We start from the raw sequence: 17,331 nt of genomic DNA on the forward strand, positions 1-17,331 counted from the left end.
ACACCCAAATAACATGGACAAACAATCTGTGAATCGTCAGTACGTGGCGTTGGAGATTCACCACATGCCTGGCTTATACCCAAAAAAGTTATTATTATTTTTTTTAGGGAGTCTCAGAGTAGTGGTATCTTAACATAATCTGTAATCATGTGCTCATAAAAATGTTTATGCTTTTGACAGAATGAGTTACCAATTTTTAAGGGTGCAAAAACTAGTGAGGAGCATAAGAAAGCAACACTGTACAAACACCATAAGTACATGGTGGGGCAACCAAGAGAATTGATTAAAAAGATTCGATGAATGAAGCGATCAAAAAGTAAACTTGGGAAGCAAGTCTCAGTTTCATAAATTCATATTACCACTTTGAGCAATGCTAGCTTTCTGGAACCTTCGTATGAAAAGTCACTCACGCGGATACTGAAAACGTGGATGTGAAAAGAAAAATTGAGGTGATAATTAGTTGGAGTTCACTGTCTGTTCTTGGAAGTTAGCACATTACTAAAATCTTAAAAATTATATCCTTCTTTGGAGTCATGTTCTTGATTGATTGGTAGTGATGAGTATAACTAACCTCCAAAATTCACTAACCAATAGTTTTGAAAGAACATTGAAATGGTGGGCCACGGAAGAAACTTGGAACCAATGCTCAAATAACTTTGAAAGGCATTGATCCTTCTCATAGAGACTCATAACAGATTATATCCCTATCGAATGAGAAAATTTGTTAAATATATTTTTGTCCATTTCGTAGAAAATGCTGAGTTAGGAAAAAGATTCTCATTCTCACGCGGTATTAGTACAATACAGTCACTTCATTTTTACTGTATCTATCTGTTACTTAACAATTTTGATTTTAGAATCACGATAACATTTCATATATTTAGCCTTTATATGTTGAATTTTCTTATAAAATAACCTGCCAATAAGATCACTTAGATGCAATATATTTGAACTATAAGTGCCTGATCTAACTTAAAATACATATGTTAATTATTTTTATAGAATAATTTTACGAACTTTTTATAAAGTTTGAAAGTTTACCTCATATTCCGAATCTTGAAATAAGAGTTTTGTATTATCATAATGTACTTTCCAACGACAACTTCTTAACTAAGGAGTCATGTCAAGTCAATGAATGTGCAATTATAAATTCATTTCCACCACACAAACACACACTGAAAACACTAAGTAGCTTTCTTCATTCAGCACCCTGTTTCATCATCCAACCTTCTTTCTTCATTGAACACTGAAGACATGTGTTTACAAAAACCAATGGAGATTGTAGGATACGGTTTTCGTCCCACCGATGAAGAACTTGTCCACTCTCACCTCAAACCCAAGTTGCTAGATGAAGAACTTGTCCATGTCATGACTGACATAGATCTTTGCGCTGTGGAACCTTGGGAAGTACCAGGTAATAATCGAAAGCCAAACTCTCCATGCATCTTCATGAAATCAACATCGTCCTTTTTCTTGTTCTGATCTTTACTTCAATTTTTATTGTTTTAAATAGAGATGTTAGCAAAATCAGTAATACCATTCGAAAACTCAGAATGGTTTTTCTTCAGTCCTGTTAAGTTGAAGTACTCAAATAGTGAAAGGTTTAAAAGGACAACCAAGAGTGGGTTCTGGAAACCCACGGGAGAACCCCGTGATGTTAGAACAGAGGACACCAACACTGTCATTGGGACTAAGAAGACTCTTGTTTTCTATATTGGTCGTGCTTCCAAAGCTGTCAAATCCAACTGGGTTATTCACGAATATCATGCTCTTAACTCAATCCAAAGCCAGGTTTGTATTTCATTTTTTAAGAAACTTTGGAAATAATCTCTGTACTAAATTACAGTGTGTGAAAGGAATGTAAACTAGTCGAACCAAGATGAGTATTTGAAGCCTGCAATAATCTCTGTACTAAACTAGTCGAAACAAGATATCCCGTGTGACTTTGTGCTTTAATCTTGATTATTGGTAATAATTAGTTTCTCGACAAAGCTTATGGAGAACCTCTCATGTTACTTACTCGATGTGTTTAATTGAGTCTTTCTATCTATGAACACAAAAAATCATCACTAATTCTCATCGAAGACCGTCAATTTCTTCTGCATGATTGCCTCATTTCTCTTGACCTTTTACTTTTGTGAATTGTGCCAAATGAATGCTTACCATACTCCAATTTTTTCAGAATGCTTTTGTGTTATGCCGCTTGAAAAAGAAACATGGGAAAACGACCGAAGGAGGAACTGCTGCACTGATCTCTGATGAAGAGGAATCCAGTAGAAGTGTGGTTTCTGACAATGAACATCAGGCAACAGCAGAAGGAGTTCCATCTGTAAGCTGAAGCATCTTTCATGAACATATATACACTGTGACATGCAGAGAACATGCCCAGAATTTATGCTTCTTTCTGTCATTTCATATATATATTTACATTTTTTTTTTCAGGGAGATACTTTTAGCAGAATGGAAACAATCTGTCAGTTAACATATCAGGCAGAAATAAACATCTCCCCAACAGAACAGTCTCTAATTGATATTGAGCAGGATGAAGCATCTTTCCCAAACCCATCTAACGATGCCTATTTTAGAAAGGAAATCAACAATAGGCATATCCCATATGCACAGACTCCATTTGAACCTATGCATACTTCTTTAGGATCTACCCAAAATCCATTTGAAGCTGGATCTATGTTAACTCCTTTTGAACCTACACAACCTTCATTTGATACACTGGAGGCTCTTTCAGGAACTATGCAATCTCCTTTAGGAGCTATGCGGACTTCTTTAGGAGCTACGTATACTCCACCTCAAATGATGTATCCTCCATCTGATACTACGCATATTCCTTTAGGATCTATCCCATATGCACAGACTCCATTTGAACCTATGCATACTTCTTTAGGATCTACCCAAAATCCGTTTGAAGCTGGATCTATGTTAACTCCTTTTGAACCTACACAACCTTCATTTGATACACTGGAGGCTCTTTTAGGAACTATGCAATCTCCTTTAGGAGCTATGCGGACTTCTTTAGGAGCTACGTATACTCCACCTCAAATGATGTATCCTCCATCTGATACTACGCATATTCCTTTAGGATCTATCCCATATGCACAGACTCCATTTGAACCTATGCATACTTCTTTAGGATCTACCCAAAATCCGTTTGAAGCTGGATCTATGTTAACTCCTTTTGAACCTACACAACCTTCATTTGATACACTGGAGGCTCTTTCAGGAACTATGCAATCTCCTTTAGGAGCTATGCGGACTTCTTTAGGAGCTACGTATACTCCACCTCAAATGATGTATCCTCCATCTGATACTACGCATATTCCTTTAGGATCTATCCCATATGCACAGACTCCATTTGAACCTATGCATACTTCTTTAGGATCTACCCAAAATCCGTTTGAAGCTGGATCTATGTTAACTCCTTTTGAACCTACACAACCTTCATTTGATACACTGGAGGCTCTTTCAGGAACTATGCAATCTCCTTTAGGAGCTATGCGGACTTCTTTAAGAGCTACGTATACTCCACCTCAAATGATGTATCCTCCATCTGAAACTACGCATATTCCTTTAGGATCTATGCAGACTCCATTTGGAGTTTCAAGTCCTTTAGCATCTAGGAAGATTCCTTTTGAAAGTAGGAAAATTCCATTTCAAAATACACATACCCCATCGCAGACTCCTTTTGAGTTCCCAAAATCATTGAAAAGGACATATTGTGAAAGCACTTGCATAAATCCAGAAGTCGTCCTTAAACTGGTAAATATTTATTTTGCAAAGTCCAAATAATACTGAGTGTACCTCCTTTCATTTCTGAACTTTCATTTTGATTTAATAAGTTAAAATTTCAGAGTGCATTATTATGATTTGAATTTGGTTAGATTTTTCACAATGTATCGGGATTTTCTCAAGTAGATTTTTAAGAGATACTCACGTAAAATGTCTTTTTTGAGTTGGCTTTGATGCGTTCTTGTGATTCATGAGTCATTGACGGGCTATTATTGAGAACTACACTTTTTCTTGAGTTTGTGATATTGTTATATTCTTTTGAGCACTTTTATCAACGTATTCATCTGTTTATATTTTCTTTTGAAATCATTGCAGGACGATAGTATTGAAGATAGTTCAACTATGTGTACTGAATATCTTAATTCAGATGAATACCATTCATCAAAAAGGTTTAAAACATCATATGATGTTGTAGATGGTGATACAGATCTTTTATTTTCCAACCAAGAAGCAAGTCAGAAACAAGTAAGTATATTTCAAGACGATTTTTGGGGAGTGAAGACATCCTCATGTGACTCTACAGTATATAATCCTGAAGAGATCAATTGGAATGAAATATCTAGTTTTCCTTGCACTTAAAGGTCATGGGAAGATCAGTATCATCTAAGACCGAACAACTTCATATGGTGCGAACTAAGAACTTCGTACCATTATTGGATTAGTGGATAAGAGTATATGTTATTAAAAATAACTTGCTCTGAAATAGCCAATTTACTAGAAATTGCATAATGACAATTATGCATTATAATACAAAAGTATGTATAATAGGAAATGTATTAGAAAGTATTATAAACGATGAAATCGTGTGTATTTAAGATACTAGATTGTGTACTAGGATGTTTGTATGGTTATTTGTAGTTTCTGGACAGAGTACTTTTTTGTAGTGAACTTTTGTCTCTAGGATACCAAGTGTATTACTGAATCAGTTTATTTTCTTTGATTTTAGTATTTAATAATATATTTTATTAGCTTTTGGAATGCATGGCTAATGCAGTTATTTTCCCATATCAGTTGAACAAAGGATTGGCTAGACAACCACTTCACTTTTATATTGCTCAGTTGATCTTTGTTTTTTGAAGCAAGGATGGTTTATTCTGGATCATAAGTCTAGTATTATCTTTAGCAGAAATTTGAATCTTTTAATATTCTATTTATCCATTGAATTCATGTTTTTAGAGGCGTATTCATTTCTGTGGTGAAACTCTTGGATTCTCAACTCAATTTCTTTGGTGCTACTTGACAGTTTAAGAAATTCAGTAACTAAGCTTAAATAACTTCAAAAATTGATCCTGTTCTCTCAAATCTTTGTAGGTTTGGTGTTTAATTCTATTTTAAGATAATCCATTTGTATTTTAATTTTGAAATAACAAATCTACTAACAAAACATCACCGTAATTCTTGAGTTGAAAATAATTTTGTTTTGACAGTATAGTAACATATACCGAATATAATAAAATATTTAGTTAATATATGAGGAATTTTTTGAATTGTGGTTTTTGTGGTATCTAATTAAAAATATGATACAAAGTATTAAAATAATAAATTATAATAATGTTGGATAAATTAGTAGAGAAAATGATATTTTGATAAAAATAAATATATGGTAATTGAATTTTATAGTTAATTAAGAATAATATCTATACAACTATTTGGATAGAAATTCTTTAAATGGAGTGAATATATTATGATTCTGATACATTAAATTATATGTGTGTAGTTTTTCAGGATTTGATTTTAAATGAGGATCAATTTTCTATAGGTAAATCATCTAATATATTTTGAATGAAATTATCATGAAAAAGTGTGAATGGTGTAGTCTTGAGAAAATATTAGTTGGAGAGAAATATTATAGTGGAATATGCAGTAATTATTATATCTTTTAACTTTTATGTGCAATTTTTTATGTGGTAAATTAATTATGTTGTATTTTGAATTAAGAAGAAATGAATTATGAAATAAAATGTAAACTCTACAAAGGAAAGGTGAATAGGAGTTTGAAAACTTTTCGGAAATAGTACTAGACTTGTTTAGAGGGATTAGACGATCTACAGACAGTATTGAACGCTTAAGGATTTTTGAAACCGTTTAGGAACATAGGAAAAAGAAGACAAAGATGAAACTCATTTTATACTGACTCACTCAACTTGAGTTATGTCCAGTTTTCCTTTAAACTCTCGTATAGGATTCCACCAACTTTAATAAGTTAAGACGAGTTTCACCACTCTTGATTTTACAATAGCGCAATTAGCTAAGAACCGTTTAACTCTCCTTGAGTTAATTAAATTGAGTGTTTAGAATGACTCTTGATTATCCAAAAACAAATATGTGTTTTTAAAACAAGTAGAGAGGATATGATTGAAACAATATAAATCTAAAAAACTTGTTACAAAGAAATATTTTCAATGCTAGACGACGCACTATCAAAGGCAGAGAATTTTGACAACATAAGAATATGTGCAATTGTTGTTATTGTCTTTTTCATGCAATCTTCAATTTATAGGCGAATTGGAAAAAGATATGTTAATCTAGAGCATCGACTTTTGATAGAGTTATTGTAGCCTTTTGTACATTGTCAAATGCTACAATGCTTATGCAGAGAAAACTGTGTTGTTGTTTCTAAGACAAGATCGTCTAAGCAAACATTTTTTTGAAGTTTAGCAAAACTTCTAAAACAAAATAAGTATTTAATCATCCAGAACATCTACTAGAAGTGTTAAACGTTACTCCTTAAAAATGCCTAAACAATATAAGAACATCTAACTACTACATTGTCTAATAATATAAGAGCGTTTAACATATGCATGTTAAGTGTTATATGCTATAGAGTTCCTAACAGAATGTGTAAGATCCTTGAAATTAGATACTAGAAAAAAAACAAAAAAAAAATAAAATTAGTGAATAGTAAATTGTGAATAGTAAATTGTGAATAGTAAAAAGTGAATAGTAAAAAAAAATTATTTTTGGAAAGGATAAGTGTTACACGTAGCTTTGAGATCAGAATTCACCAATTTGCAAATAAAAAATTATTTTTGTAATAGTAAAATGAATAAAAAAATGAATAGTAAATTTTTTTACTATAAATAGCCAAGGGGGGAGGCTGGAAATTTACACCAAAATTCTAGAGAAATTGTGAGAGAAGAGAGTTGGAGTAAATTCTAGTTGAAGAGGGGAAATTCTGGAAGTTTCCGGAGAACGGTTTGAGAAGAGGAAACTAAGTTTGGAATAGAGGTAAGGGGAGCTAACTTTGAGTATTTCCCTTTGTATTATCTTGAGTCTTGAATATGCTATATTTTGCTTTTGTCTGATCTTAAATCTTGAATATGGAGTATTTTGTTTCTGTATGATCTTGAATTTAAATGAGAGTATGCTTTTGTGTTGATATCCAAGTGTGATAATTGTAAAATGTGATGTTGATTATGTTATGCCATTTGTATGTTATTAGTTGTTTATTTTTGTATTTTGGAAGGATTAGAAATTGTCTAACCGGCTCTGCCAGATTCAACTTCTTGTTTCCCCAAACTATTTATTGCTTTACTTATTTATTTTATTGCATTTTTGGAAGGATTAGAAGTTGTCTAACCGGCTCTGCCAGATTCAACTTCTTGTTTCCCCAGACATGTTAATGTTCGTGTTATTTAATTATATTGTATTTTTGGATGGATTAGAAGTTGTCTAACCGGCTCTGCCAGATTCAACTTCTTGTTTCCCCAGACATGTTAATGTTCGTGTTATTTAATTATATTGTATTTTTGGATGGATTAGAAGTTGTCTAACCGGCTCTGCCAGATTCAACTTCTTGTTTCCCCAGACATGTTAATGTTCGTGTTATTTAATTATATTGTATTTTTGGATGGATTAGAAGTTGTCTAACCGGCTCTGCCAGATTCAACTTCTTGTTTCCCCAGAAATTTTATTGTCTTATCTATTTTTTTATTGCATCTTTGTGGAAGGATGAGAAGTTGTCTAACCAGCTTTGCCAGATTCAACTTCTTGTTTCCCCTGAATTTTTATATTAATATTATTTTGATGGTAAGGGCAATTGTTGTTATTGTCTTTTTCATGCAATCTTCAATTTATAGGCGAATTGAAAAAAGATATGTTAATCTAGAGCATCGACTTTTGATAGAGTTATTGTAACCTTTTGTACATTGTCAAATGCTACAATGCTTATGCAGAGAAAACTGTGTTGTTGTTTTTAAGACAAGATCATCTAAGCAAACATTTTTTTGAAGTTTAGCAAAACTTCTAAAACAAAATAAGTATTTAATCATCCAGAACATCTACTAGAAGTGTTAAACGTTACTCCATAAAAATGCCTAAACAATATAAGAACATCTAACTACTACATTGTCTAATAATATAAGAGCGTTTAACATATGCATGTTAAGTGTTATATGCTATAGAGTTCCTAACAGAATGTCTAATCACAAAAGCGTGTGATAAAAAGTTAGACAGTCTAGGATACAAAAAATTTCGCTAAAGGCTACATATCCTAAACGCCTTGATAAGTTACTCATAATAGACTTAGCATCAAACGATGGTAATTGTATCATTGCCTAAATGCTTAGGTCGTCTAATGCTTTAAAATGCATGCACATTCCATTACTCTTTTCTTTATTGTGTTGTGTCATCTTTTTTTGTGCAGATTGTCACCTTTATTCAAAAGTATGCTCAGAATCAAGAGAACATTTAAAGACATGAAGGGTATTTAAAGAATGTTTCATACATGCTTTTTGTTTGTCTCATCCGTACACAACACATTTGCTCTATCAGGATGCAACATAACTTCTAACTCTATCACTACACACCTAGAAGAACTGTTGAAAAGAAGATGAAGAATTTTTGCTATCAAGAATATCATACGCTCTTTGCTTTCTCCAAGCTATTCTTTTTAAGACTCATCTGTGTAAAGATCTTTTAGAAATTTTTAGAAGTTCATTGTATTGTTCATATATCTTCTATATAAGAGTAACCTTCTGTTTTGTAATATCTCAAAAACACATTATTGTTTTTATATTTAGAAGTGAATTCAAACACTTGTAAAGTTTAACTCAATGGAGTTAAACGTTCTAAATAGTTTATCTAATGTTGATACCAAGAGTGGTTAAACTCATCTAACCAGTGGGTTAGCGTTGTAAATCAGGAGTGATTAAACTCGTTTTTAGTGAAACCTCTTATTAGAATGTTAAGGGAGAACTGGACGTAGCTTAGTTTGAGTAAACCAGTATAAAATCAAAGTGTGTTTTATTACCTTTTGTTTAGACAAGTTTTCCTTCCAAACACTCTCTAAACCTAAGTGTTTAAATTACTAGTGCAAACCTTCTAACCACTGTAAAGTAACATTAAACATTAGTTTCGAAAAAGTTTTAAAACACTATTCAAATCATTTTCTTATGTTTCAGTTATACGTATAGGTCGGATAGAAAGCTACGAAGAAACAATCTTATAATGTCTTTGTATGTCTTAACGTCTTTCTAAATCAGCATAGAACTTTGAATAAAGAACTTTGTCCTTGATAGGATATACACAGATAAAGAAAGACTACACAACAGACAAAAAAGCATTATTCATATATCAAATCATAGCATTTCGGAGAGTTTGTTCTCTATAGTGTTTAAGATAGTTTATTCTCTATATCATTTAGGATAATTTGTTCTTTACACTGTTTAGGATAATGTTTAGTTATATATCGTTTAGCAAATTATTTATCTTTATAATAAACATTATTTGGCTAGAGGATTTAGATAAGGTTTAAAATAGAATGTTTTAGATGATCTTGTTAATTTAAAGGAAATAATAATTATATTATATATTATATATTTGATAGTTTATGGTGTATTTGTTTTGTATTATAAAATCATTATTTTTTATTCATTATATTTATATTTCAGTTGGTTGAGTTTTACTATTATTGTTGTTAATGTGAATTTTATTGGATTTCATATTGTTGTGCATATGAATTATTCTTGAGGTTAATATATGTATTAAATCGTTGTGCTTAAAATGTATTAAAGCTTTTGTCTAATAAAATATATTAAATTGTTGTGTTTCATATACATTAAACTATTGTAAGAAAAAGATTTTTAAAAGAGTCATAATTTCATAATTTCTATGGGAAAGAGTATATGTTATGTGATTTTGATTTGAGAACTATATTATAGAGCTATTAAAATGGGTCATCTAGCCCAATCCGGCCACACCCACTATGGGTTGGTCACTGAGTAAGCCAATCCAATCCAGCTTATTTATTAGTAAGTTGAAAAAAATTCAAACTCAACCTGGCCTACTATGGGTTGGTGGATTAAACGGATTGGCTCACTAATTCACTTAATTATAATTTTTCTTAAATCCAAAAAAATTTATAATTTTTTTTAATTCAAATTTAAAAATTTTTACTCTAAAATGATATTAAACTTCAAAGACAATTCAATATAAAAAGAAAATAACATACAATTCAAATGTAATCCAAAAGCAAACCTAAAAAGTGAATAAATAAGGTTATAATATTAAAAATTTTTGTGTACTGCTGCATTTATAAGATTAGAGTATTTAATGGATAAATTTATAATATTTTGGTCTCTTCAAACATCTTTTTCTTTATTCTCATTTACAATACAATAAAAAAATGTTAATTAATAATATTGAAAGACAAAATAATAAATAATTATATTAAACTAGGTGGGTTGGTGAGCGAATCCGCTCACCACGGGTTCAATCCGGGTAAGCCGGATTCTAAGTGAGTCAAGTTGAAAATTGACCCATATGAAAAAATTTCATTTTTTTCAAATCCTACTCGGTCCAAAACCATGGTAGTCCAGATATACCCAAATGTTCTAACTCATTTTAACAGCACTACATGATAGATCTGAGAACAAAAGCGTGTCAAAGATCCTTAATCACACAAAGATTATGAATGAGTTTTAATATAAAATTTTAAATTTCTTTTGTATGTCGATAAATTAATTATCTTATTAAATAATTATGTTGATTGACAATTTTGTGTTAAATGATTTTTTTTAAAATAATTATATTTATTTTGTTTGATTTTGGATTTATTCTTATTATCATTGGTAATAATTGTACCGATCCTATAAATAAATTACTTTGGGAGCATATACGGCATATGAAAAGAATAAAATTTACTATTTGAAAAAAATATTTGTATTTTTTTTTTTGAGGAAGAAGAATTTTGTATCGAAAAGCATACGAGAAAAAGCATTTATTTTGAGATTGTTTTGCTGGAAAAAACATTATTGGTTATTTATTATCTTATTTTCCGTTGTTGCGTTTTACTGTTAACGTGAATTTTATTGGATTTATTATTGTTGTTAATATGAATTATTCTTGGGTCTAATCTATGTATTAAATTGTTGTGCCTAAAATGTATTAAATGTTGTGTCTAATAAAATATATTCAATTATTGTGATTTTTCTGGGATAGAGTATATTTTATGTGATTTTGATTTAAGAATGAATGAGTTTTGATATAAAATTTAAAGATTTTGCTCTTTTTTATATCTCGATGAATTAACTTATTAAATAATTATGTTGATTGAGTTCATTTTTAAAAATATTTATATTTATTTTGTTTGATTTTGGACTGATCTTAATTGAGATTGTTTTGTAGGAAAAAAAACATTAAGTCTATTATGTTTGATAAATAAAATAATAATAATAATAATTAACTAATAAAATAGTGGAATGAACATTTTTTTTAGTTTCATATTACAATCATAGGTTATAATTGACACATTTTTTAATTTAGTTAAACTCAACTTAAATTTTTAAGTTTGATCAATTTTGTTTGATTTTTGTTTAAACCATCTTGATTTAACTTTGGGTCATACCAACTCGACTCACCTTTGATCTAGGGTGACTTGAGTCGTTCTTTAACATAGATTAATTTATTTTGACTTTTAATTTGTATGGACTTGATTAGTTTTTCGACCTAAGCAAACTTTGTTTAACCTTTGACTTGGATTGGTTGACCCACCAACTTGACTCTCTTTGGCTGGGATCTGATTGATTTAGTTTAACTTTCATTCGAACCGACTCAAATCAAGTTTTGATCTGAAATGACTTAATTCAACTTTCGATTATGACTAACTAGACTCAATTTTCAAACATAACATAAAATATATTTAACTTGACTTAAACTCTATCAACCTTGACTTGACTTAAATGAAATCTAGATCCAATTTAAACAACTTATTTGACTTAGTCTAACACAATCTCATATAAACTTACCCATAGGTTATTCCTGAACGATAACCTTTTTTTACTAGTTTTATCCTTCTGACTCATATAGACTTATCCATAGGTTATTCTTTTGAACGATGACATTTTTTTGCTGTTTTTGTCCTTTGCACTTTTTCTTATATTTATGAAGATTTGGGCTGCAATAAAAGAAATGCTTAATAACCATTATATATAGAAATCTATAGGTTTAATACCTATTTTGGTCCCTCTTTTCGGAGGGTTTGTTCAAAGTGATCCTTCCTTTTTTTAAAAATTCACTTTAGTCCTACCTTTCGCAAAAACTGTTCAAGTTGATTCTTTTTGGTAACGGCGTTAAGTTCACTAACGGTAGAACTGCCAGGTGTGCAATGTTTGATGATGTGGCATTATAATTTGTTTTAAAAATATAATTAATAATGACGTGTAAATAGGGTAAAATAAAAAAATAGTGTATATTCCACCAACATCAAGGCTTCGATACTCCTCTGCTTGCACCCAGAAAACACTATAGAAAATGGTAGCAGAATCAAATGCATTTCCAGAATGAACATACCCAAATCACAAATCCCATGCCGATAGGTTTAAAGCTTATCTTTTGAAACAACTCATATCCCTCATCTTCCACCATCACCCAAATCAACCACCGCCGAAAGAAAATCAAACAAAAAATCAATTTCTGAAGCAAAACGCCTTACCATCACAACCTGAGAATTCTGAACACCCTCTCCTTCATCTCCAGAAGTTCAACCCAAACATAAACCCATTTTTTCCCCAACCCAATGCTTAACAGAAAACATTCACTACCCCAATCAGAAAATCAATTTTTCACGCCCCAAGACTCACGCCCAACACAATGCAGTACAAACAAGAAGGTGATTGCCGATGGCGGGTGTGAATTCCGAGTAGAAGCGGTGCAACCATGACGATTTATTTCACCTTTGACTTCGCATAACAGAGGAAGAGGAGTTTTATCGCCGGCATTGGAGTGGCGACCCTTTCTGGCATCAACGTCTTAAGACGAGGCGCAGGGAGAACCTCGCGCGAAGAGGAAAAGGAAGAGGCACCTTGGTGCGGTGGCCGGCAGAGATTGTGGCAGCGATCGCGCGACGAGCGGCGGAAGAGGGGAACTCTCACCTCGATCGGCAACGAACGTCAGCGCCGGCGACGCCTTGTGCCACAACTCGCGGTGGCTGGTTGGGTGGAGGCCTGTTGCAGCGGCAAATCAGTGAGAGGCAGTGGGAAGCAAACTCTCCCTAGGGTTTCTGGTTGAGAAATTAATTTTTTTTTAACCCATATAATGAAGTGACACTGCCAACACATATAAAAGGTTCCAAGTCATCAAACATTGCACACCTGGCAGTTCTACCGTTAGTGAACTTAACGCCGTTACCAAAAAGGATCAACTTGAACAGTTTTTACGAAAGGTAGGACTAAAGTGAATTTTTGAAAAAAGGAATGACCACTTTGAACAAACCCTTCGAAAAGAGGGACCAAAATAGGTATTAAACCAAATCTATATATTCACGTTAATATATTTCCTCTTAACATACAAATATAAGGGGCATCACACATCTACTATGAAAAATTTAATAAGATTTGGGCTATAATGAAAGAAATGCTTAATAACCAGTATAGAAATCTATATATATTCAGGTTAATATATATCCTCTTAATAACATGCAAATCTAAGGGGCATCACACACAAATGTTATCTACTCTGAGATGAATTAGAAGGGTAAGCCATATAAGAAACTACCATTTATAAATGAGCCTAAGGACATAAAAGAAACTTATTATGGTGGCTATTATGAAATCATATTTTTTTATAGAATGAGTTTCCGTGTTTTTTGTACATAAGCTTGAGGAACCATAACAAACCACACCATTAAATACCAAAGGACAAATACAATGACTTGGATTGGTGGGACCAACCAGAAAGAAAAATTGACTCAAAAGTCACAAGTAAATAGAAAAGGACAGTGGATATGGTAGCAACGAAAAACCTTTGAAAACAAGTTTCAAACAGATACCAAAATGTTAGTAAGTTTGCATGACTCTACTCAAATCTTGAAAAGGTTATCAAACTTTGTGACCAAGTTCTCAGTAAAGGGGACCATAACAATAAACCACCAAAAGAAAAGCAAAAGTGGCCATATTTAATTAAACAATTTTCTGTCTATTTTTTGTTGTTGGAAGAGCAAGGAATTGAAATGATTGGTCATTGAATAAAGAAATATCAACAATAAAATAATAAACCACAAATCATAGAGTTAACATTAGTTTATATATTACAATTTTAATTGTAATATAAGTTAATTTTAACGTCTATTTTTTTTCTTTTAAAATTGTTTAATGGAAATTTCGTGCATAAATCTACTTTCATATTAGTTTAAAAAATATATTTATTAGAAAGTGACATGTGGGCAGAAGTTTCTTGTTCTTAACTTCTTCATTATTTACCATATAAATTATGTAACGACAATATATATATATATATATATATATATATATATATATATATATATATATATATATATATATATATATATATATATATATATATATATATATTTATGTGGAAAATCTTCATGCAAAATAAATTGTTCTTAAAGCAAGTAAAGTATTACAGTGAGCTGAAAATTTAAATTGTTCCCTGGTCATGAAATCCAGAGATAATTTTTGTGTTGGGATTAATAGGATATTGTTGATTATTATTATGTATAACCTCTAGAATGTTCGGTTTTCATTTGTAACATATCATATATTCGTCCACATGATAAGCTAAGACTTAACAGCACAACATAAGTTCCTATGCTTTTCCTTTTTGTAACTTGTCAGCTAAGGAGTAAAGTCAGTCAATGACTTTTTTGCATTATAAATTCATTGCCACAGCACAACACAACACAACACAACACAAAACAAACACTGAGCTTTGTTAATAGCTGCTTCACCACCTTTGCTTCTCATCTTCCTATCTTTGTTACAACAATGGATGTTATAGGTTTTGGTTTCAGACCCACAGAAGAAGAACTTGTCGACTATTACCTCAGACACAGGTTGCTCGGTGATGATCCACAAGTCCACGTCATCCCCGACATCGACCTTTGTGAAGTGGAACCTTGGGACGTACCAAGTAATAATCTAAACCTCTAACACTTCATGCATCTTCATGCAACCATCACTTGTTCTTTATCTTTCTCTTATAATTTCTTCACTGATGTTTACTTTTTCTCTTGTTTGAAACAGTGTTATTCGGGGAATCAGACGTGCAATTCGATTTTCGAGAATGGTTTTTCTTCAGTCCTGTTGGTTTCAAGTATTCAAACAGTAAAAGGATTAACAGGACAACCAAGTGTGGCTTCTGGAAACCCACTGGAAAAGATCGTGAGATTAGGAGCTCCGACTCCAACATTCTCATTGCCACAAAAAAGACTCTCGTTTACTACAAAGGCCGCGTTTCACGTGCTGAGAAGTCCAACTGGGTTATTCATGAATACCATACCTTTCACGAAAGCCAGGTTGGTATGCGTTTTGGAGAATTTTAACACTGATTGGAAATAGTCTTTCTTGATTTTTCTTCATTGTTCTATAGCCTTTGACATATATCAGTGGATATTTTAAGTTTTCGCATTTATAAGAAGTTCCAATGACATTTTAGCATTTCTTGATTCGTTTTGGCTTTTCATTTCTTCGAATTGTATGGAATAACTTCTGATTATGATCTATTTTGCAGAGGACTTTCGTTTTGTGTCGCTTGATGAAGAAACCTGGGGGAACAACTGAAGATGGAGGTGATGAAGGGGAGAGCAGTAGAATCATGGTTCCTGGCTATGAGAATCAGTCAATAGCAGGAGGCATTCCTTCAGTAAGATGAACATTCTTCACTAACATATTAACATTCTATCATGTGAAAATGCTGACAATTGATACTTGTGTGTATTTTCAGGGAATTACTTTTACTGGAATGGAAACGACCTTACAGCAAGACGAAACGTCTTTTCCAAACTCCTCATATCACGATGCCTATTTTAGAAATGAATCTAACATTGAGCATATTTCATATGAAACTACCCAGGAAGAGGAATTCCTGAATAATATTTTTGTTCATGACGGTTATGTTAACAATGAACAAAATATAAATACCTTCTACAATACTTTCACCCCATCGGAGTCATTGAGAAAGGTATACCATCAGAGTAATGATACGGATGCTGAGGTCGTCTACGAACAGGTAAAGATATATTGTCCAAATTTTTCCAATGATACAATGAGCATCTCCATTTGTTTCTGAACTGTCCTATTACTTTAGATTTGATTTCTTTATTTTGAACATTTTGAATTCATCTGTTTATTTCCTTCTGAAATCATTGCAGGGTGATAATATTATGAATATTTCAACAGTGTTTAATAGATATCTTAACTTAGATGAATACCATTCATCAAAAGGGTTTGATTCTGAATTATCAGACGTGGATATCAAGGAAGATGTAGGTATGCCATCTTCCGTCCATGAAACAAACCAAGAGAAAAAGAAGAAGAAAAAGAAGAGCATATTTTCTTTCTTCTAATCATCACAGAGGAAGGTTTCAAACAATGCAGTATTCCATGTAGAGGTGAGAAAATCAAACAGATTCATTAGAAAATGAAGATTACTTTCTTGACGAATGAGGCAGATGCTTCATTTGAACTGATTTTCACTGTAACATATTGATACACCGTGCTGCACTTGATGTATTTTGTAGGCTCGGAAGGATTTTTTCATTGTGAATCAGAAGAACCGGAAGCCATCAATCTTCTGATAACAATAGTAAAGGTTCTTTCATCTATATGGAGACAACGTCATCAAGACAACGTAGTTTTAATGGTTTTTATGTGTGTATTATCACGTTAGTTTGGAAGTATTATCACTTTAAGTAGTATATGTGAAGGGCTGATGGTGAGTGTTCCCATAGTTCCTTTTCTTGTAGTTTGATAACGTCGAAAACTGTCTTAAGAATTTCATCATTGTAAGATAGGTAAGACACGCAGTTCACTTGTATTTTGCATTGATGCATGCTCAATGCATCTTTCTCATTATAGTGAAATTTGTGTTCACATTTGTTGCCTTTTATAAGTCATTAATTTTCCAATTGCAATCTTAATATCTTTGTATTAAAATATGATACAAACCCTAAATGTTGTTGTCTAAGATCACAATAGCACAACAGTGTTTCAAAAATTCTTAATCACCAAATTAGTGTTTCAAAAATATATAATCGTTATCAAGTGTGTCCTTTTGTGGCTCCAGTCTAGT

At 32.0% G+C, this 17,331-nt stretch overlaps 2 protein-coding genes across 3 annotated transcripts; both read left to right on the forward strand.

The window, feature by feature from the left end:
• The first annotated feature begins 1,156 nt into the window (after positions 1-1,156).
• LOC108346438 (uncharacterized) lies at positions 1,157-4,850 on the forward strand. The gene is made up of 5 exons (XM_052867999.1): positions 1,157-1,414; positions 1,514-1,791; positions 2,183-2,329; positions 2,443-3,771; positions 4,117-4,850. The coding sequence occupies exons 1-5, from the start codon at positions 1,255-1,257 to the stop codon at positions 4,378-4,380; spliced, it is 2,178 nt and encodes a 725-aa protein (XP_052723959.1). The 5' UTR covers positions 1,157-1,254; the 3' UTR covers positions 4,381-4,850.
• A 10,111-nt stretch (positions 4,851-14,961) lies between these two features.
• LOC108346383 (NAC domain-containing protein 1) lies at positions 14,962-17,076 on the forward strand. 2 transcript variants are annotated; one of them, XM_017585464.2, is made up of 6 exons: positions 14,962-15,171; positions 15,285-15,556; positions 15,772-15,903; positions 15,985-16,269; positions 16,412-16,651; positions 16,781-17,076. In XM_017585464.2, the coding sequence occupies exons 1-5, from the start codon at positions 15,027-15,029 to the stop codon at positions 16,604-16,606; spliced, it is 1,029 nt and encodes a 342-aa protein (XP_017440953.2). In that variant the 5' UTR covers positions 14,962-15,026; the 3' UTR covers positions 16,607-16,651; positions 16,781-17,076. The 2 variants fall into 2 exon arrangements, with proteins under 2 accessions (XP_017440953.2, XP_017440952.2); XM_017585463.2 differs by having other exon boundaries at positions 16,412-17,076.
• The last annotated feature ends 255 nt before the right edge of the window (positions 17,077-17,331 follow it).

Source organism: Vigna angularis, chromosome 9, assembly GCF_016808095.1.
Source record: "Vigna angularis cultivar LongXiaoDou No.4 chromosome 9, ASM1680809v1, whole genome shotgun sequence".
Classification (NCBI taxonomy): Eukaryota; Viridiplantae; Streptophyta; class Magnoliopsida; order Fabales; family Fabaceae; genus Vigna; species Vigna angularis.

Coding starts and splice junctions, on each gene's coding strand:
- LOC108346438 (XM_052867999.1), top strand. CDS start 1,255: ATGTGTTTACAAAAACCAATGGAGATTGTAGGATACGGTTTTCGTCCC. Junction 1,415..1,513: donor GGAACCTTGGGAAGTACCAG/GTAATAATCGAA, acceptor TGTTTTAAATAG/AGATGTTAGCAAAATCAGTA. Junction 2,330..2,442: donor CAGCAGAAGGAGTTCCATCT/GTAAGCTGAAGC, acceptor TTTTTTTTTCAG/GGAGATACTTTTAGCAGAAT.
- LOC108346383 (XM_017585463.2), top strand. CDS start 15,027: ATGGATGTTATAGGTTTTGGTTTCAGACCCACAGAAGAAGAACTTGTC. Junction 15,557..15,771: donor ATACCTTTCACGAAAGCCAG/GTTGGTATGCGT, acceptor TCTATTTTGCAG/AGGACTTTCGTTTTGTGTCG. Junction 16,270..16,411: donor CTGAGGTCGTCTACGAACAG/GTAAAGATATAT, acceptor AAATCATTGCAG/GGTGATAATATTATGAATAT.